General features: G+C 46.7%; 1 protein-coding gene across 1 annotated transcript in view; it reads left to right on the forward strand.

Annotated features, from left to right (window-relative positions):
• The window catches only part of POU6F2 (POU class 6 homeobox 2), a 452,738-nt gene that overhangs the window by 419,642 nt on the left and 15,975 nt on the right, over positions 1-17,121 (forward strand). Inside the window, 1 exon segment of the mRNA XM_032643090.1 lies at positions 9,363-9,569. Within this exon segment, the coding sequence (XP_032498981.1) occupies positions 9,363-9,569 (207 nt within the window).

Here is a 17,121-nt window from a genome sequence, read left to right on the forward strand (position 1 = left end):
TCATTGTATCGTTGAGTTGACCCTTGCCTGGGAGGCCTGTCAGTTCCCTGAGATGTGGAGTTCCTTCCACGATGTTTACTGCTAATGGGCTGCATAATTAGGGTTCAGCCTGTGCTCCATAAGCAAATTGTTCCTGTAAAACACCTTTGGAATTGACATTATTCGTCCCATCTTACATCACTGAGATCTACTAGAATCCTTTCACCCCTGCCTCGTCATTTGTAAGTGGAAAACAAAGGCATACACATTAGATTCTTTTTCTTTCTCAACAATTAAACAAAAGACTGTTTTCACAGTGTGTTTGGGAATTTGGGGTAAGTCTTGGGTTTCATTAAAGATGAGAGAGGAAATGGAGACCCATAAAAGCACATCATTACTATACCTTGGAAATACTGCTGATTACTAATGAGGATAATCTTGCTAACATAGCTGTCAAATGACCATGTTGAAGTGGTCCTGACCCTTCTGACCTACCTTCTCCTAGGTATCGTTCACTATTTTCTCCTTTGGCATGCACCGGCTTTCCCTGTTAGACTTGTCAGGTTTTCAGAAGCTTTAGAAGAACTTCAGCGACTAAGGCGTTTCAATAGTATCCATTTTTAAGTCTGGAAACGTCAACAATCAGTGCTATAAATAGCAGCAGCTCCTACTTCTCAGAAATAAGCCAAATTCATAGTTTATGGGAAAATGTATATTCTGCTCACATTTTTGAATTCTCCACCTCTGGTAGCTTGTTAAATTCTCTCCTCTTTCCTCTGTGTCCTCCTCTTGCTTCCCTTTCTCCTCTATTTTTCAAGCATCCTTAGCTAACAAAGTCGTGACACTGTGATGCACAAGATCTCCTTTTTCAGTGTTATTGATTGACCTTAATAATTAAGGTCAAGACGGTCCCCATTTGTACCTGCTTTTAAAATCAACAGATAGCAATGGCTTAGAAAATACTCGCTGATATTCATGAATGAGGTCACGTTTAATTTAGCCAAGTTACTTAAATATAGGCCCAAAATGTTTAAATTTAAAAATGAAAAGGTCACATTTGACTTCCCTTGCACATGCAATGGTGAGTTAGCCCAGAGGAGTGGGAGACTGGGAGACATAAGTTTAAATTCCTTTATGCAGTAATTTATGATTATCAACCCCCTTCCCATATAAGTGGGGAAAGAGGGCAGAACTGTTACTTGGGGGACCTCAGCAGAGGCTCCCACTGTCCCTTTCAACCTTCCTGGTGGCCATAGGCCCTCCCCTCCTCCTGGATGAGAGCGGGGGATCTTGCCCCATGACTGCTTTTCAAGGAATACAGTCTCCTGTGGTCACTTTAAATTGCAAATAAGATGTCCAGTCCCCTGACAAAAATCAAAACTTGGAAACTAACAAGTTTCGCCACCACCAGCGGCGCCAACCGGGCCTCCTTCCTGCTATTGCCACCGTGGAAAAGGGTAACCCAGTCCCTCTTTCTTCCCCTATTGGAATGTCTCTCCTTTCCTCAGCCTGCAGACTCTGTTTCTGACAGGTCAGGTTGAGGTGGGGAGAGGACAGATGGGGGGAGTAAGAATGGCCCCATTTTGCTGAGCACGATGGCTTCTGCTCTCTGGGCCGCCAGGTGGCTCAAGCCAACTCTCGGGGGCACGCTCATGAGGTCTTCCCAGGCCCTGCTGGGACCTTCCAAGGGCACATCTTCCAGCTGCCCGCTCCCCTCTCAGGGCTTGGTTTTCTCCAAGTCCACTCCTCAGGGCTGTCTCCGTGATGCTGTCCCAGTGCCCGTGGCTCAGGGGGTCCTCCGGGACAAGGATTTTAAACGGCTCCTACCCATGGCAGTGAGTCCAGGGAAACACATGCGTCTCACTTATCATTGGGAGCGTGGCTGGCGCCAATGCACTGAAGCTCCGTTTCCTCTCTCTCTCTTCTTCCCCTTCTTCCTCTCCCTGCCTTTTTCTCTCCTCCCCTGTCAGCTCTTAAAGCCACTGCTTCTCACCTCTAGATTCTTCGGGTGTGTATACCCCAAATTGAGGAGACGGTACTTATTCAATCGCTTTTATTAATGTTGAGGAGAAGAGAAAGCATCCCATGCCCCATCCCTGAGAGGGAGGAAGACGCACAGAATTTCAAAAGTTCTCTTTATCTACCCTCGCCACGAGTGCCTGAGTTCTGGGATTATCTAACTGGTTTTCAGAAATGTCTTCCGTAAAAGCATGAAGATCTAGTCCCTCCTTGGGAGCGAAGCACCTACTGAATCTTGATGCCTCCACCAAAATTCCCAACTTTGCATTCTGTGACAAGACAAGACAGATTCCACTGGCAAAGTCTTTTCATAGTGAAATTATAACATCCAGAAAAATTCAAAAAAGCTGTTTTTCAACTTAGTGCAAAAGCCCAGGAATTACCACAAAAGCGCGTAAGAAAAATGAAGGTATGAACAAACATTTATGGAATACCTCTTTGATTGTTAGAGCACCGTGTTGGGTGCTTTGCATGTGTTAACCTAATTAGTCTGCACAATAACCTTATAAAGGGTACAGTATTATTTCCATTTTGTTGATGAGCAGACTGAGGTTCTAAGAGGTGAAATAATTCACCAACACTTTCCCACCAGTTAGTGGCAAAGCCTAGACTTGAACCCAACCAGTGGGGAGATTTTTTCCTCTCCCTCTCTGTATATTTCTCTCTTAAACATTATTAAGAAAAACTACCTTTAATGGCTTTTAAGAAGCTTTTAGGGGAGAGGATTTTTTACTGTTGTTATTGCTGTTTTTACAACATCAGTTTTCATGCAGATTATCCTTCTCATAATGTGAGTCAAAGTGACATTTTAAAGATCATGACACCTCCAATTCTTTACTCTTGTCTGTGAGTGTGTTTCTGAAGTTGAAGCCAAACAGTAGAGGGATCTTAATTCTAACTGACAGTGAGAAACATTGAGCGCAGGTGGTTATTCTCAGAGGTGGAATACTTATCTGTACCCATAAAATAAGCATTAACGCATACGCTGTAAAAAGCTCTTTCTCACAGTTACTCGTTAAGAAATTGTGAGTCATCCATGTCTCGCCAGTAGCTCTAAGATAATTTGTCTCATGTCCTGGCCTTTAGTTATGCCACCGTCAGACACGCCACCATTTCCTATGCCCATACCCTTGCCAGATATTATTAATCAACCAAGGCACTGTTTCTTCCTGAACCTGGAACCTCCAGAGCTCCAGGAAGCCATGGCCAATTGATTGGTGTTGCCTGCAAGATTAAATCTGTTTGTCCTTTGTTGAGTGTCTTCCTCTAATTCAGCTCTTTCATCTGCTTATCCTCATGCCTTTACTATCTCTGGTTCAGGTTCTCCAATAGAAACCCTCTAAATATTCACACTTCCGTCTTGGACGCAGCTATGTGCAAGAAGGCACTAGATTGCATGTCACAAAAATAAATTTTGTTTGGGAAATGGTTGCATTCTCCTACTCTTCCTGGATCAACATCCTAATCAGAGCTGCCAACATAACTCTAAGTGAGTTTAACCTTGAACCTGGGAGCCCATGAGACTGAAATGAACGTATTATATAAAGGAGACAAAAATCATCCCTTGGAGGAAGAGAGAACAGTGACTGTGACCAGACCAGAAAGCGAGGGGAAGGAGACTGGTGATGGCTCACTGCCAGCTCCTCGGCTCTCAGATGCTAGAAGCTCTGTGTTCGAGAATGGACACAGTAATGCCCCGCGTGAACAAAAGCCTCTTGACCAGAAACTGTTGAGGTTACACAAATATTGGGCAAAGGATCGCCTCTGCTGATGGACTGAAAGCCCTGCAAAGTCACCGATTTCCAGCATTGACAGGTTTCGTCTTCTTAAAGATACGTGCAACAGAATTACTTGTCACGTTGACATCTGTAATCACATTCTCCGTGGCAGAGTTTAACGGCATGTCATAGACTATTACGACATGTGGCGCATCAGACAACTTGTCTGGCTGCCCTGGGCTTCTGTGGTACCACCCTCAACTGCTGCTGGTGACACCTACGTGCCAGCAGTGAATAAATTCAGCACCCGCCCACCTCCATCAGTCACAATTCGTCCCTACTGAGTACCTCAACTAGACTGAGGTCCACACGGGCATCGTAATGATCACATGGTGACCCAAGGCGTTACGTGGCTCTGAATCGCTGGGGGTTGCCACAGTCGCAAGGTAGTCTTTATGGTGGGTTAAATTATAACTACTACTGAATAACGATAGCACACTGATACATCACATAAGCCACCTTCATTCTTATGGAAACAGGGAGGCGTGCTAATGAACACTAGTAATCATTTTAGGGCTTGTTTTCAGTTGCTCTTACAACACGGACTGTATTCTCCATTGCAGTTTACGCTCTTAACTCCTATAAGCAAAGAGACAAGTGAACATGAGCTGCAACAACCAAATAAGTCCCCTGTCAGAGAGGCTGGAACTCTTTTAGGTCACAGATTATCATTACGATACCATCTTCCTGGTTCAAGCGTTCATCGGAGATGAATCATCACCCTCGGAGTCAGGGCAAAGACAGAGGGGATCATTGCAAACGATGCCTGTGCTATTTGCTGTGGGATTGATGGGGCAGTAACTTGACTCAAAATTTTCTAATGTTGCAACCTAGGCATAAAATAGGCCATGCTTTTTGAACTGAAGTGGAAGGCAACGAAACAAGCAACCCCTGTATGAAGGATTCACTGAAGCCTTTTGCTTCACACTTGGATGACTACGGTAGCATCCTAGCGACTGATCTCCTGGTCTGTCGTCTCTCGACACTCTAGTCCATTCTCGCCACATGGTCACTTTCCCAGCTGAAACAGCTCCATTTCAGTACCCTTCCCCACGGCCCCCCTCAAAAACCATTCATCGGAATCTCTTGCCTGGAGGGAATTTGACCCTTCCAGGCCGACCTGTCACTTGCCCAATGTCTGAACCCTCTTTTGCATGCAAAGTAGTTAACTCGCCACCGCCATGTTTCTCATCTCTTGTTTGGAATGGATTCTCTGTCTTGCCAAATCCTCACCTAACCTCCAAGACCCATGTTCTGCCCCCATCTCTTCTATGAAGTCTTCCAAGCCATCCATGTTCATCTTTCTTCCTCTGAAATCACTCATTCGGTCCCAGTGTTTTTCTGAGCACTGATCACATGAGTAGAGAGATTTTTATCAGATAGTCCTTGCCACTCGTTTGGTGTATATCATTTCTCCGTTGGATTGTTAGAATCTTTGCACGTGATGCGCCTGTCTCATCGCCCCCTCCCCTGCCCCAGTTGGGTCTTCCTGGTGCCTTACATAGAGAAGGGTCTGCAGGTACCAGACTGCTCTGCCAGAGTCCTCAGCATCTCAGGAGAGCTGGAATTTGTCTTGCGTGTCCAGTGCCTGCATCCGGAGTCCCAGCATAGTGGCCTTGTTTGCTCAGTGACGTGCCCTTCCATCAGGACGTCTCCTTGCAGTAAACCCCTAGCTCTGGGAACCAGAAACTCAAACTCTGAAAGCTAGTCCCAGAACTACATGTGTTTTAAAAGCGGCCTCTTTCTATCTTTGCCCTCAAATCGCCTTTTCAAACCTCAGTTTTGATTTCCTAATTTAGTCGCAACATGTGTAGATGCAAATATTTCCCTTGAACAGCGAAAGGCCTTTCATTTAAAATCTGAGTTTCCCAGGTCAAAGAGCCTCCCGCCTTGCTGCCCGGATTCCTCTCATTTCCTTGTTGGAAGTCAGGGTCCGAGGAGGAGTTTCCGTGCGACCTATGGAAGCGCTGAAAGGAATCGGAGCCGCCTAAGCAAAACTGGCACATCTGACAAGTTTTCAACAGCACAGTGTGTGACCATCTCCACACTTGGATGCATGGGAGCAAATGAAAATGGGCGAGTTGTAAGGCATTGGGGAATATTAGAAAATTCCCCACAAAGCACTGCCACGTGTTTGACGTGCTGAGATGATGATCCCAACTCCCCTGAGAGAGGAACAAAAATGAAAAACGCTCGACTTCCCGGAAGTCTTCCTGACTTTAGAATCACCCTTCCTGCCCTGCCACCTCGCAGGCACAACCTTCCTATGAAAGTGTTCCCTCCGTCGGGCCGTTGCAGGTCCCTCTGGCTCTGACGCTAGCGCTGTCCTGCCCTCTGTAAGTGATGCTAGGGCCCAGGAAAGAAGAGAGGAACGAAGGGAGGGGACACAAAAAGTGGCACCATGTTTTAATGTCACCGTGCAGTATTGGCAAGTGAAGCTGCACCTGGGGAAGAGGTTGGTGAGATGTTCGCGTTTGCCTTTCTTCTTCTCTCCACTCAGAACGCAGGCAGAGCCTCTCATTACCGCCAGGTGAGCACCGACTCGTGTCAGTCTCGGGAGTAGGAAGCCTCGCCTGCGTCACAGTGTGTTCTGTAGCTGTCAGGTGCCTTGCCTCCCTCTGAAGCCTTCTCCCAGGCTAAACACGCTGACATCCTGCCTAAAATAGAACCCGCAACCCTGCCACCTAAATGAATCCAGCTTCCTTCCGTAGGCTTTCAACTGGGCCCAATTAGGTGGAGCAGGGCTTCCCAGGCCCAAGATACGAGGAAGCCAGAGGCGATGGGTCAGCCTCTGAGCTTTCACAGTGCACTGGGGGCAAGGGGGGTTGTACCTTTCATGGTGCGAGTGAGGAACGCGGAAGTAGCCAGCGTCAGAGTAGGACAAGGAGCCTGCCCCCCAGGCCTCCCCGCCATTGCCTGTGGGGTCACAGGAACAGCCTTTGCATCCTGGGATGCCTAATGCAAGACCAGTCATCAATAAAGTACTTACGTGCCCTGATCTATTGACGTGGACGCCTCCTGTCCTTGCGGCACGGATGGGACACGCTCGTGGCCAGTGCTGCTGGGGGGGACAGCGCGGGCTTGCTCAGTGAGGCTGCGGAGCTACAGACTCCCTGCGGGACCGCTGACCACTCTCACCTAATTACTTGACCTCTATCGGCAGCCATTGACAGCTGCCGTGGAGACTAGATATTCGCACAGCTCCTTCATTAGCGCCTTCCCACAGGGGCTTTTGTAGTAGAAACATGGCCTGCCAAGTGAGGAGCGGGGCGTCTCTCCATCCTGATCTTTGGCACTGAATCCTGTGGTCTCTCAGGTCTTCTGCAGTGCCAGTTGTATCTGGAATCCAAGGGACAGCTGAGTCCGGAAACCATTCCTTCCAAAGACAGTTATTGAGAAACTGCATTCAAAGCCCTGCTTGGGGTACTGTGGGCATAGAAAACGGTATCGTTTATAAAATTAGTCTACAATTTCCCATCTGGTGGGAAATTGCGAACAGGGTGCAGGGCCTTTCTTAAGAGCAGGTGCCCTCCCGTGTCCTCCCTGTGGTAGGAGCCAGGTGACATTTAGAAAGTGAGCACATGGGGGGCCAGACCTGGACTCCAGCTCTGCCACTTGCAAACTCCTCCCTGACCCTCCACTGTCTTATCAAGTAACAAGGGGCAGGACTAGGGCCCACAGGACTGAGCTGTTGTGAGAATGTGGAATGAATGGAAACCGTATCCACGAAAGCACTTCCTAAGGCGGTATTATTAATGTGTCACGGTGGCCCCTAGGCCGAGTCACCACAGTTCATATCTGGGAAGCGGCCCTGGAAGACGACCAGCAGAGCAGCGCTGCGTAACCACCCTGTGGTACCTGGAGGGAAAGCGTGCAACCCCAGCTCCACAGCTTTCCCCAGGAGAGTCCATGACATTGGGAAATGGAGATCATATTTTCTTTATTTACAGATCAGATTTTTGTTTTTCTCCCTAACCCAAAGCAAGCTTACAGATTAGATTTGTCCATGTCAGTGGACAGGGACAAACGTGGTCCACAAATGTGTTCAGTGTTTCCAGATCTTATAAATGTCTCAGCTCATGCTCCCTTTCTCCGTAACATGGTGCTCGGATCCAGCCAGGCCTCTCCACACCATCCCTTCACAGAAGACAGAGGCTATCAGACGCAAAGGACAGCCTTCCCCTACCTGCCACAGAAGCCTTGGCCTGCTAACCTTTAGGGCCACTTTAAAACACATCATTTAAAATGCACTTTTAGGACTTCCCTGGTGGTGCAGCAGTTAAGAATCCACCTGCCAATGCAGGGGACACGGGTTCGATCCCTGGTCCGGGAAGATCCCACATGCCACAGAGCAGCTAAGCCTGTGTGCCACAACTACTGAGCCTGTGCTCTAGAGCCCACGAGCCACAACTACTAAGCCCACATGCCACAACTACTGAAGGCCATGTACCTAGGGCCCATGCTTCGCGACAAGAGAAACCATTGCAATGGGAAGCCCACACACCACAACGAAGAGTAGCCCCCGCTTGCCGCAACTAGAGAAAGCCTGTGTGCAGCAATGAAGACCCAACGCAGCCAAACATTAATTAATTAATTAATGTAATTAAATCTATTTTAAAAACTAAATGAAAAATAAAATGCACTTTTAAAACATTTTCAGCCCTCGGTAGTCATTTCACCTCTATTTTGAGTTTCAAATATTCGTTTATGACCCCAGTTCTCTCCAGCCTTCAGAAAGCTTAGGCTCCTTGACAATGCTGTAGAGGAGGTGGCAGCGCTGGGAATGGACTCCTGTGTCCCTGACTCCAGGACCCAGGCTCCCAACCACTGTGAGCACCAGGGTGCTGCTGGGGCACCGTCGTCCCGCTGGGGTGTCAGGGAGCTGGCCCCCGACCTTGAGAGAATGTCGGGGAAGGCAAGGAGCGATGGAAACTGCAGGGGAGACCCGAGCAAAGGAGAGGATGGAAGGGAGCACACTGTGTGTGAGGGGCCCTGTGGGGAAGGGGTGCGGAGCCCCAGCCAGACGAGGGCCTGCAGTGCGTGAGGAGTCTATCCTTTGCTTCGGAGACAGAGCAGGTATCTGTGCTACCCTGGCAGAGTTCACATGCTTCTGCCCTCACTGATGCTTGATTTTATTTTTTTTTTAATTTTTATTTTATATTGGAGTAAAGTTGATTTGCAGTGTTGTGCTAGATTCAAGTGTACAGCAAAGTGACTCATATACATGTATCTATTCTTTTTCAGATTCTTTTCCCAGATAGGTTATTACACAGTGTTCCCTGTGGTGTACAGTAGGTCCTTGTCGATTACTTTATATATAGTAGTGTGTATCTGTTCATCCGTGATTTTATTTTTATATAAGATATTTTCCCCTTCCCTCCACGCACTCAGTCCATGTGTGTTTCTCCTTCAGATGCTCATATCCTCTGCCACTTCCTTCCGCACCCGCATCTCCGGATCTGTTCAAGGATTATGAATCGGCTCTCAGGGAGCCTCTGATGGAGGCCAGGGCATGAGTGGTCTTCAGGTGCATGTGCAGACCCTGAACAGAGCCCGGAACCTCACCTGTGGGCCTGTCTCTTGCAGATTATTGGGACCATTCCTCTGATGCCGAACCCGGGGCCATCAAGCCAAGCAGCGAGCGGCTCTCAGGGCCTTCAGGTGCAGCCGATCACCCCCCAGCTCCTGACCAACGCCCAGGGCCAGATCATCGCCACGGTCATCGGGAACCAGATCCTGCCAGTGATCAACACCCAGGGCATCACGCTCTCCCCCATCAAGCCTGGTCAGCAGGTAAAGTCTCCATGTCCAGGCAGCTGTGGCTACCTGGACACCTCTCCTGACCGCCCTTCTTCTGTTTCTTTTCAATGAGAAGTCATTTTTAAATTAGAAGATATTTAATCCCACTAATCCTAACATATCAATACTTACAAAAAGGCAAGTAGCTTTATTCTTCATTATTAGTGAATATGGGTGATAACTATTAAATAGCTGCTAATCTACAAATATGAATATATTCAATTATAACAGAGACAATGGCCTAAAATTCAATAGATATGGGTTCTTATTTATCTCTGCTTAGCTGATACTTAACTTTCGATTTTCAAAGTGGTCAAGAAGAAACCAAGACCACTTATGTCTTAACTGTAAAGGGAAAAATAAAAAAGTATTAAACACCAAGCGATCCCAACCTGACGCTTCTGAGAATGCTGCCTACACATTAGGGAGTGGGGGCTTCCCTGGTGGCACAGTGGTTAAAAATCTGCCTGCCAATGCAGGGGACACGGGTTCGATCCCTGGTCCAGGAGGATCCCACATGTCGCGGAGCAACTAAGCCTGTGCGCCACAACTACTAAGCCTGTGCTCTAGAGCCCACAGGCCACAACTGCTGAGCCCACGTGCCACAGCTATGGAAGCCTAGAGCCCATGCTCCGGAACAAGAGAAGCCACTGCAACGAGAAGCCCGCGCACCACAATGAAGACTTGCCCCCGCTCGCTGCAACTAGAGAAAGCCCACGTGCAGCGGTGAAGGCCCAGCACAGCCAAAAATAAATAAATTAATTAATTTTTTAAAAAAAAAGATAAAGTAATTATCTTTAAAAAAAAATTAGGGAGGGCTTCCCTGGTGGCGCAGTGGTTGAGAGTCCGCCTGCCGATGCGGGGGACGCGGGTTCGTGCCCCGGTCTGGGAAGATCCCACATGCTGCGGAGCGGCTGGGCCCGTGAGCCATGGCCGCTGAGCCTGCGCGTCCGGAGCCTGTGCTCTGCAACGGGAGAGGCCACAATGGTGAGAGGCCCGCGTACCGCAAAAAAAAAAAAAAAAAAAAAAAATTAGGGAAAGAAAAATAGGAAGTTCCAACTGGTAGAATTTCATTAAAACCATGACAATCCAGTTCATTTTTTCCATTCAAATATCAATCAAGCACTCCTGTATGTTATACTAGAGGCTGGGTACACAGCTCTGAATAAGAGAGACGTGGTCCCTGACCTCATGGAACTTCTAATTAATTCAACAAACCTTTTTTGATAACCCACTCTGCAGCAGGCCCCTGCTTAATAAGAAACAGGGGTAAAAGAGTGACGCTTTCTGGTCTTAAAGGAGCTTGTAGTCTTGTGGAGGACACAGGTACGTGAGCACAGTCCCTCTGTGCAATAAACAGTGTCTCGGGACCTCCCTGGCGGTCCAGTGGTTAGGACTCTGCTTCCACTGCAGGGGCCCGGTAAGGGGATTACGATCCCATGAGCCATGCAGCACGGCCATAAGTAAGTAAATAAATAAATAAACAAACCAGAATGTCCTGTAACAGGACAGGTGCGCACAAAGTTCAGTATCATCACAGAGATGGGAGTGACCAACTTTGTCTAGCGAGTTTTGAGTCCTCACAGAGAAAATGGTTTGGAACTGAGTCTTGATGGTTGAGTAGGAGTCAACCAGGTAAATGATGGGTCAACAACATTCCAGGCAGTGGGACCAGCAGGCACAAAAGCAGGGAAACGTGAAGGAGGACGGAGTGTTGAGAAACAGAAGGAAGGTTCCTGTGATTAGAACGTAGAGTAAGTCTGAGGACAGGCATGGAAGGGGCTTCATATTCAAACTGAAAAGGATGGGCTTTGTCCCTGTGTGATTTGAGCACATTACACATCATCTTTGTGCCTTGGTTTTCTCATCTGTAAAATGGGGAAATGCTGGCACCTACCTCACACAGCAGTTGGGAGGCCTCTCTTACTCCTGCTGGTTCTCGCTCTGAATCTAAACCACTGCCTGGGGAGCCAAGGTCCCCACCACCCTCTTCTTCCTCAGCTTCCTCTCAGGCAGTGGGACGATAGTCCCTGACGAATGTATCGTGAGGACTTCCACCCTCACGCCTTGCCCCCGTCTCTCAGCTGTTTTCTTTCTTTTACTATTTACAAGATTCCATTGTATTCTCTACCTTCTAAATAGTTCCCCCAAGGGACTTCCCTGGTGGTCTAGTGGTTAAGACTCTGCGCTCCCAATGCAGGGGGTGCAGGTTCGATCCCTGGTTGGGGAACTAAGATCCTGCATGCCACGTGGTCAATAAATAAATAAATAAATAGTTCCCCCAAATAAGGCAAGATTCTCCATGTTTCACTGGCTTTTTAATCCCTAGTTCCGTCTGTTCAAACTTATGTTCAAAATTATCTCTGGGGGCGGAAATGAGAAGATCAACCTTTTTTCGTACAATCTGCTAAGAACTATTTTCTGTCAGCAAAGCCAAGTTGTAAATTGCCAAGAAGATGAGGATTATTTAGATATCCACAACATTTAATACAAAGTAGCTCTCACTCTCACCTTGAATTTCTAAGGAGGGTGTGTGGGTGATAGACCATCACTGTTACATAAGATGACAGCTCTAGATTTGGGGTAGTACAGTTTCGATCCAGAAGGACCTAACCAAGAAACGGCAAGTAAGAGGTGGGTGTGGTGCCACTCCTCAAATCGTCGCCCACAATCAACATCATGAATCCATTTCCACAGTCTCTCCCATGAGCACAGATGCACCTCAGAAGCTTCCTCCCAGCACCTGTTGGCCCCTGGAACGAAACCTCATTACCACGGTGGGAACGTCTCATCCTCTGCAGGTCTAATCTCCACCATCGTCCTTGTCACTGTAGAATCAGAGATCTAGCAACTGGGAAGAAACAGCCAGCCTCTAGGGGATGTGCCTTGCACCTCCAACTCGTGTCACTTACAACCAGCCTCCCAGAGAGCAAGACTCAACTTGCGCATATAGAAGCATGCATCTCTCATATATATACGTGCTGAGAGGAAACGTGTGCACGGCTGAAAAGAGTGACATGCAGACCTTCCTGAATCCTCAAGTCGCGGCAGAGGCCCATGGGCCCATCCCATTGTTCAAGGCATGTGCCAGTGGTCTATCCAAGTGCCAGAAAGATCAAGGGAACTGTTGAGGAAGCTGGTGAGAAATGTCAGGAAAATTGCAGCAATTAGATGAATGACTATTACTGTTTCTTGGCATCAGCTCTGATTGAAACACCTTGGAATGTGTAGTAAAGTTAACAAGTTGGGTGAATCGACAGGAAATGCTCAAGTCTGAGTCCCAGATATAAAAGTGGGGGTTCTGAGGGGAGTGGATCATAAAATGCCCAGAGTCCAAAAGTAAAAAGCTCACAACTGGAGGTATAAGGATAGTGGTCTTCAATTTTTTTCTTTAAATATTACCCTTTACATTGAAGAAATATAATATGGACAACCACTAAGAAATAAAGGATTTCTATCGTACAGTAGAGAAGTTTCTCAGTTTATTTTTTTCATGTGATTTATGACAAATGCTTGATCTCACAAGAGCATAGCTCCAACAGTAAAATATGTCATAAATTACAGGAGCAGAGAGTTCCCTAACTCATCCTCAGAGGTCCAGTTTTATGGAGTGAAGTACAGAGCTCTTGGGCCAGACGACATGGGGTGATTTGTTTTAATTTAATAAAAGTAATTACATCTTTAATTTTTACACCTGCCTGCCACTAATTAGAAGAGCCTGAATAAAATCTGACTGAAGAGTCAACCAGTCTCGATGATGATTTATTCCAGTGAAGAAAGATTGAGAACCTGCAATGTTATCATCTGAGATACAAACAGTATTTTTTTTTTTAATATATACCAGGATCTGATAGCCCTAGATATCACATCAGAGATCCTTGGTGAGCAATGCAAGACAATAAGAGTGAGAAAAGGACTAGATAAAAATGAGACAGAGAGAGAGAGGGGAGTATCTTTCTGTGCATGAAACAAATTACTTAATACAGAATAGTTGGCGGGAGCTCAACTATTCCCTCCATGGGACTCTGCAGCTTCAAAAGCCAGAGTCACCCAGGTGCCCGGGGTTTGCTCTTACTGTCCTGTGAGTGTGAATTAATGACTTCTTCATGAGCAGCACAGACATCATTTTGTGTATATTTATTCTTCCTCTGACTAAATCCCAACAAAAGTTAATGGGAGGGGGGTTTTTTTAGTGTCATTAAGGAAATAGAGACATTTGAAAGGGAAAGTGTTCTAATTTGTAAAATCAAAGCATTGAAATTTTTCAAAAATTAAATACCGTAGCTGTAATGCTTGGAGACTACCACCCATGAAGGCACTCAATTGTTCTTCAAACTGTAATCTTGATGCCAATAGGAAGACAAAGCAAAGTGGTTTATTTCACTTAGCTGTCTAAAATGCCATATGATTCTCCAAATCCATCCATTTTTTTCAAGTAAAAAAAATGTACTCACTTCCCTGTTTTTCCCCAGCCATTACCTGAATCAGTAGTCCCCAGTTTTTTTTTTTGAGCCACCCAGAATGAGACACACACGAGGCATTTCCACCCACAAGGGATCTAAAATAGCATAGGGGTTTCCTGGACGGATGAAATGTGTGTCAGTGACCCCAATACAAAACAGATCTTTGACCTTCCAGCCACATATCTGGGCATCTCACCTCTATGGTCTTCCCTTATCCCCCCCCTGCTGAGCTCAGCTGACAGGGGGCAGGCTCCCTGTACACCCTGTGCCCCTGGCCTGGAATGCCTCTCCCACCTCCTGTGTCTGGGAAGCTCCCGCCACTGTCCCTCTGCCCAGGATCCGTCCTTCGTGAAGCTTGCCTGTGTCATTCCCTCGCCTCTGACTTCCCCTTGCTCCGTTCACTGTCATCAACCTGTACTGTCACTATGAGTCTGTACCTGAAAGGAGGCTGAGACCAGACTGATTCAGCCTTGCTCAGGACCCCGCCCACGCTGGGTGCTCCGTCCGTCATGTTCAAATTTAATTGTTGCCAAACTATAGTGTTTCCTTGTCCGGGACGCCGGATCCCAGAGCCACTCTCCCAGGAGAGCCCAGCCCAGGCCCTTCTGTGGCTTTCCAATTCTGTGTCTTCTGCATTTTCCAGTATGTTCCAAATGAGCACCTGCCGGCAGCCTGGGGAGACCTTCCACACAGCGCTGTCTTCTCTAGTTCTCTTTTCTGTCTGTCAGCCCCTTCCTCTGCACTAAGATCTGGCTCCTGTCCCATCCCTGTCCCTGCTGAGCCCTGGTCGTGTGTCCCAAGCTTGCGTGATGACTGCCTTGGCCTTTGCTGCCTGTGCCTGGGCATCGGCCCCGAATGCTGCTCAGGTTCTGATTCTCTTCACTTCCTCACGTCCTCATGGTGGCTGGAGGAGTGACACTGTTCTCAGTTCTCTTTCCTGAGACCATTAGAGCTTCTGCCATACCTACTCCCCTGCAGGCAGGAGGGGCCTATGATGGAGCCTTACACCTGGGGCTCTGCTTCCTGCTTATAGCTTCAAGCGATGCTTCAGAGCCATGGAACTGAGCCAGAGGAAACCCAGTAGGTCTCCTAAACTCTGCCAGAAGGATAACTCCCTCCATACTTTTCTAAACTTCCTGCAGAGATAACTAAAATCTCCCTTGGGTATCATGTCTAGAAAATTTTTGATAACTGAAATCTCTAGATTTAAATGTCTAGAACACGATACCCAAGGGAGATGGTAGTTACCAAAATCTTTCAAAATTTTAGTCCTCAAAATTTTTCAAGTTAGATTGTCCTGAGGTCAACCCTGAATCTTTCAGCAAATGTAACACCTGTGCAGTTGTCCTGTCCACGGTAGCATGAACTCCTCAGGTATTCTTTATGCCCTCCTAATTAGTAAAGGTTCTTATTAAACTCGGGCTCGGGCTTCTCTTGTCTAGACATAGTAAGTCCACTTTCTTTACCTTTTGTGTAGGAGAAGCTCCATCCAAAACCTTGGGTGGTCCCTCAACCAGCAACATTATCTTCACCTGGGAACTTGCTAGAAATGCAAATTCTTGAGGCCCACCCTGGACCTACTGCACCAGACACTGTGGGGATGGGGCACAGGGCTCTGTATTTTAACAGCCCTCCAGGTGATTCTGAAAGCCCGGAATCTTGAGAACCACTGATTTCATTTCTCTGCCAGCTATTATAAGGGACCCAGTACACAGAAAAATGCCAGCCATTGCAGAGAAGGAGGGAGAATCATATGTCTTCCTGCACACTCTGGCTTCTTCTGCTAGAGCCCTCGGGGTTATGCTCATTTTCTCCATAGCACCACAATGGGGCTTTAGCTGGGGGTTCGTTACGCCTCCCTGAGATATTTATAAAAGCCCAGGTCTCCTCCATTTTGCTTCTGCGTGTTTGGACAGTTTCTCCTCCCTCCCCCATCAAATGAATTTCTCTATATTTAATCCCATTTGAATTTTACGGTTTATGTGGACTGACTTTTCCGTCTCCTCTATCACATTCTGGTTCTGCATTTTATCCCATTTTCCACCCCCACTTGTTTTTATGTCAATCGTGAATTTAATTAGAAGATGCTTTATTCCAGAAACTAAAATATTATTAAGGATATAGTGTGTTACACATAGAAGGTATATGAGGAGCAGTGGCACAGACGATCAAGAAGGACTTCAAAGTGTGCCTGTATCTATTTTTGTTGAATATGTTAAACATCTCCAGCAGTGCCAACTAACACAAACAAACCATCGAAGGCAGCCTGTGAGAGGCAGCAGGAAGTATAAAGCTTTTCAGACTCAATCCTGTGCCTCCCTGTTTCTCATTGACTGTGTGGGATGGACATCGTCCTCTCCTTCCATCTCTGGATAAAGCAAAGCCCCAGGCTAACATGAACTGCCCCTTCACTTTCCTCTTTTGTGGACTCTCCGTGCTCTCAGCCAGTATTAATCTGCTAGAAATGCCATAGCCATAAAATCTTGATTTTTGACAACTAAGAACCTTTCAGAATTTTTATTGGTTCTGCAGTGTCTGGTTGAACTCTGGAGGGTAAGCAGGACCCCAGTGTCCTAAAAAATGCTTATTTTCTTTGGAAGAAATACATCTTTCCTAGATTCTTAGATATCTTAGATTCATCTCTCTAACTATGTAGACATAGAACAAACCCCTAAAAGATCTATTTTACTTTCTTCTAGAATTCCTTCTCCTGCGTATCTTAATGCGTAAGCCATAGCTTGCTTGAGTGACTCCTCAATGAGATTGCAGCCTAGTCATTTTTTCTTTACTGAGTTGTGTCTGAGGAAGAAAATTTTTAGTTGATTATTGTCTTTTCCAGTTCCTTGATGGTACTTTGCCACACCCAGGGCCAGTTTTTACTGATGAAATGGTAAAACCGAAGACTGGCTCATTCAGTAACTCCAAACTGTACAAAGCTTTTGTTAAGTAACAATATTTAGAAGGACAACTCAATAGACTAGAGGGGATAGACTGACATGCAAATATCCATCATAATTTATTAAGCAAATTAAAAATAGATTTCATCTTCAGTGTGCGTTCCCACAGAATAAAACTTACTGGAT

This window comes from Phocoena sinus, chromosome 9 (genome assembly GCF_008692025.1).
Source record: "Phocoena sinus isolate mPhoSin1 chromosome 9, mPhoSin1.pri, whole genome shotgun sequence".
In the NCBI taxonomy this organism is placed as follows: domain Eukaryota; kingdom Metazoa; phylum Chordata; class Mammalia; order Artiodactyla; family Phocoenidae; genus Phocoena; species Phocoena sinus.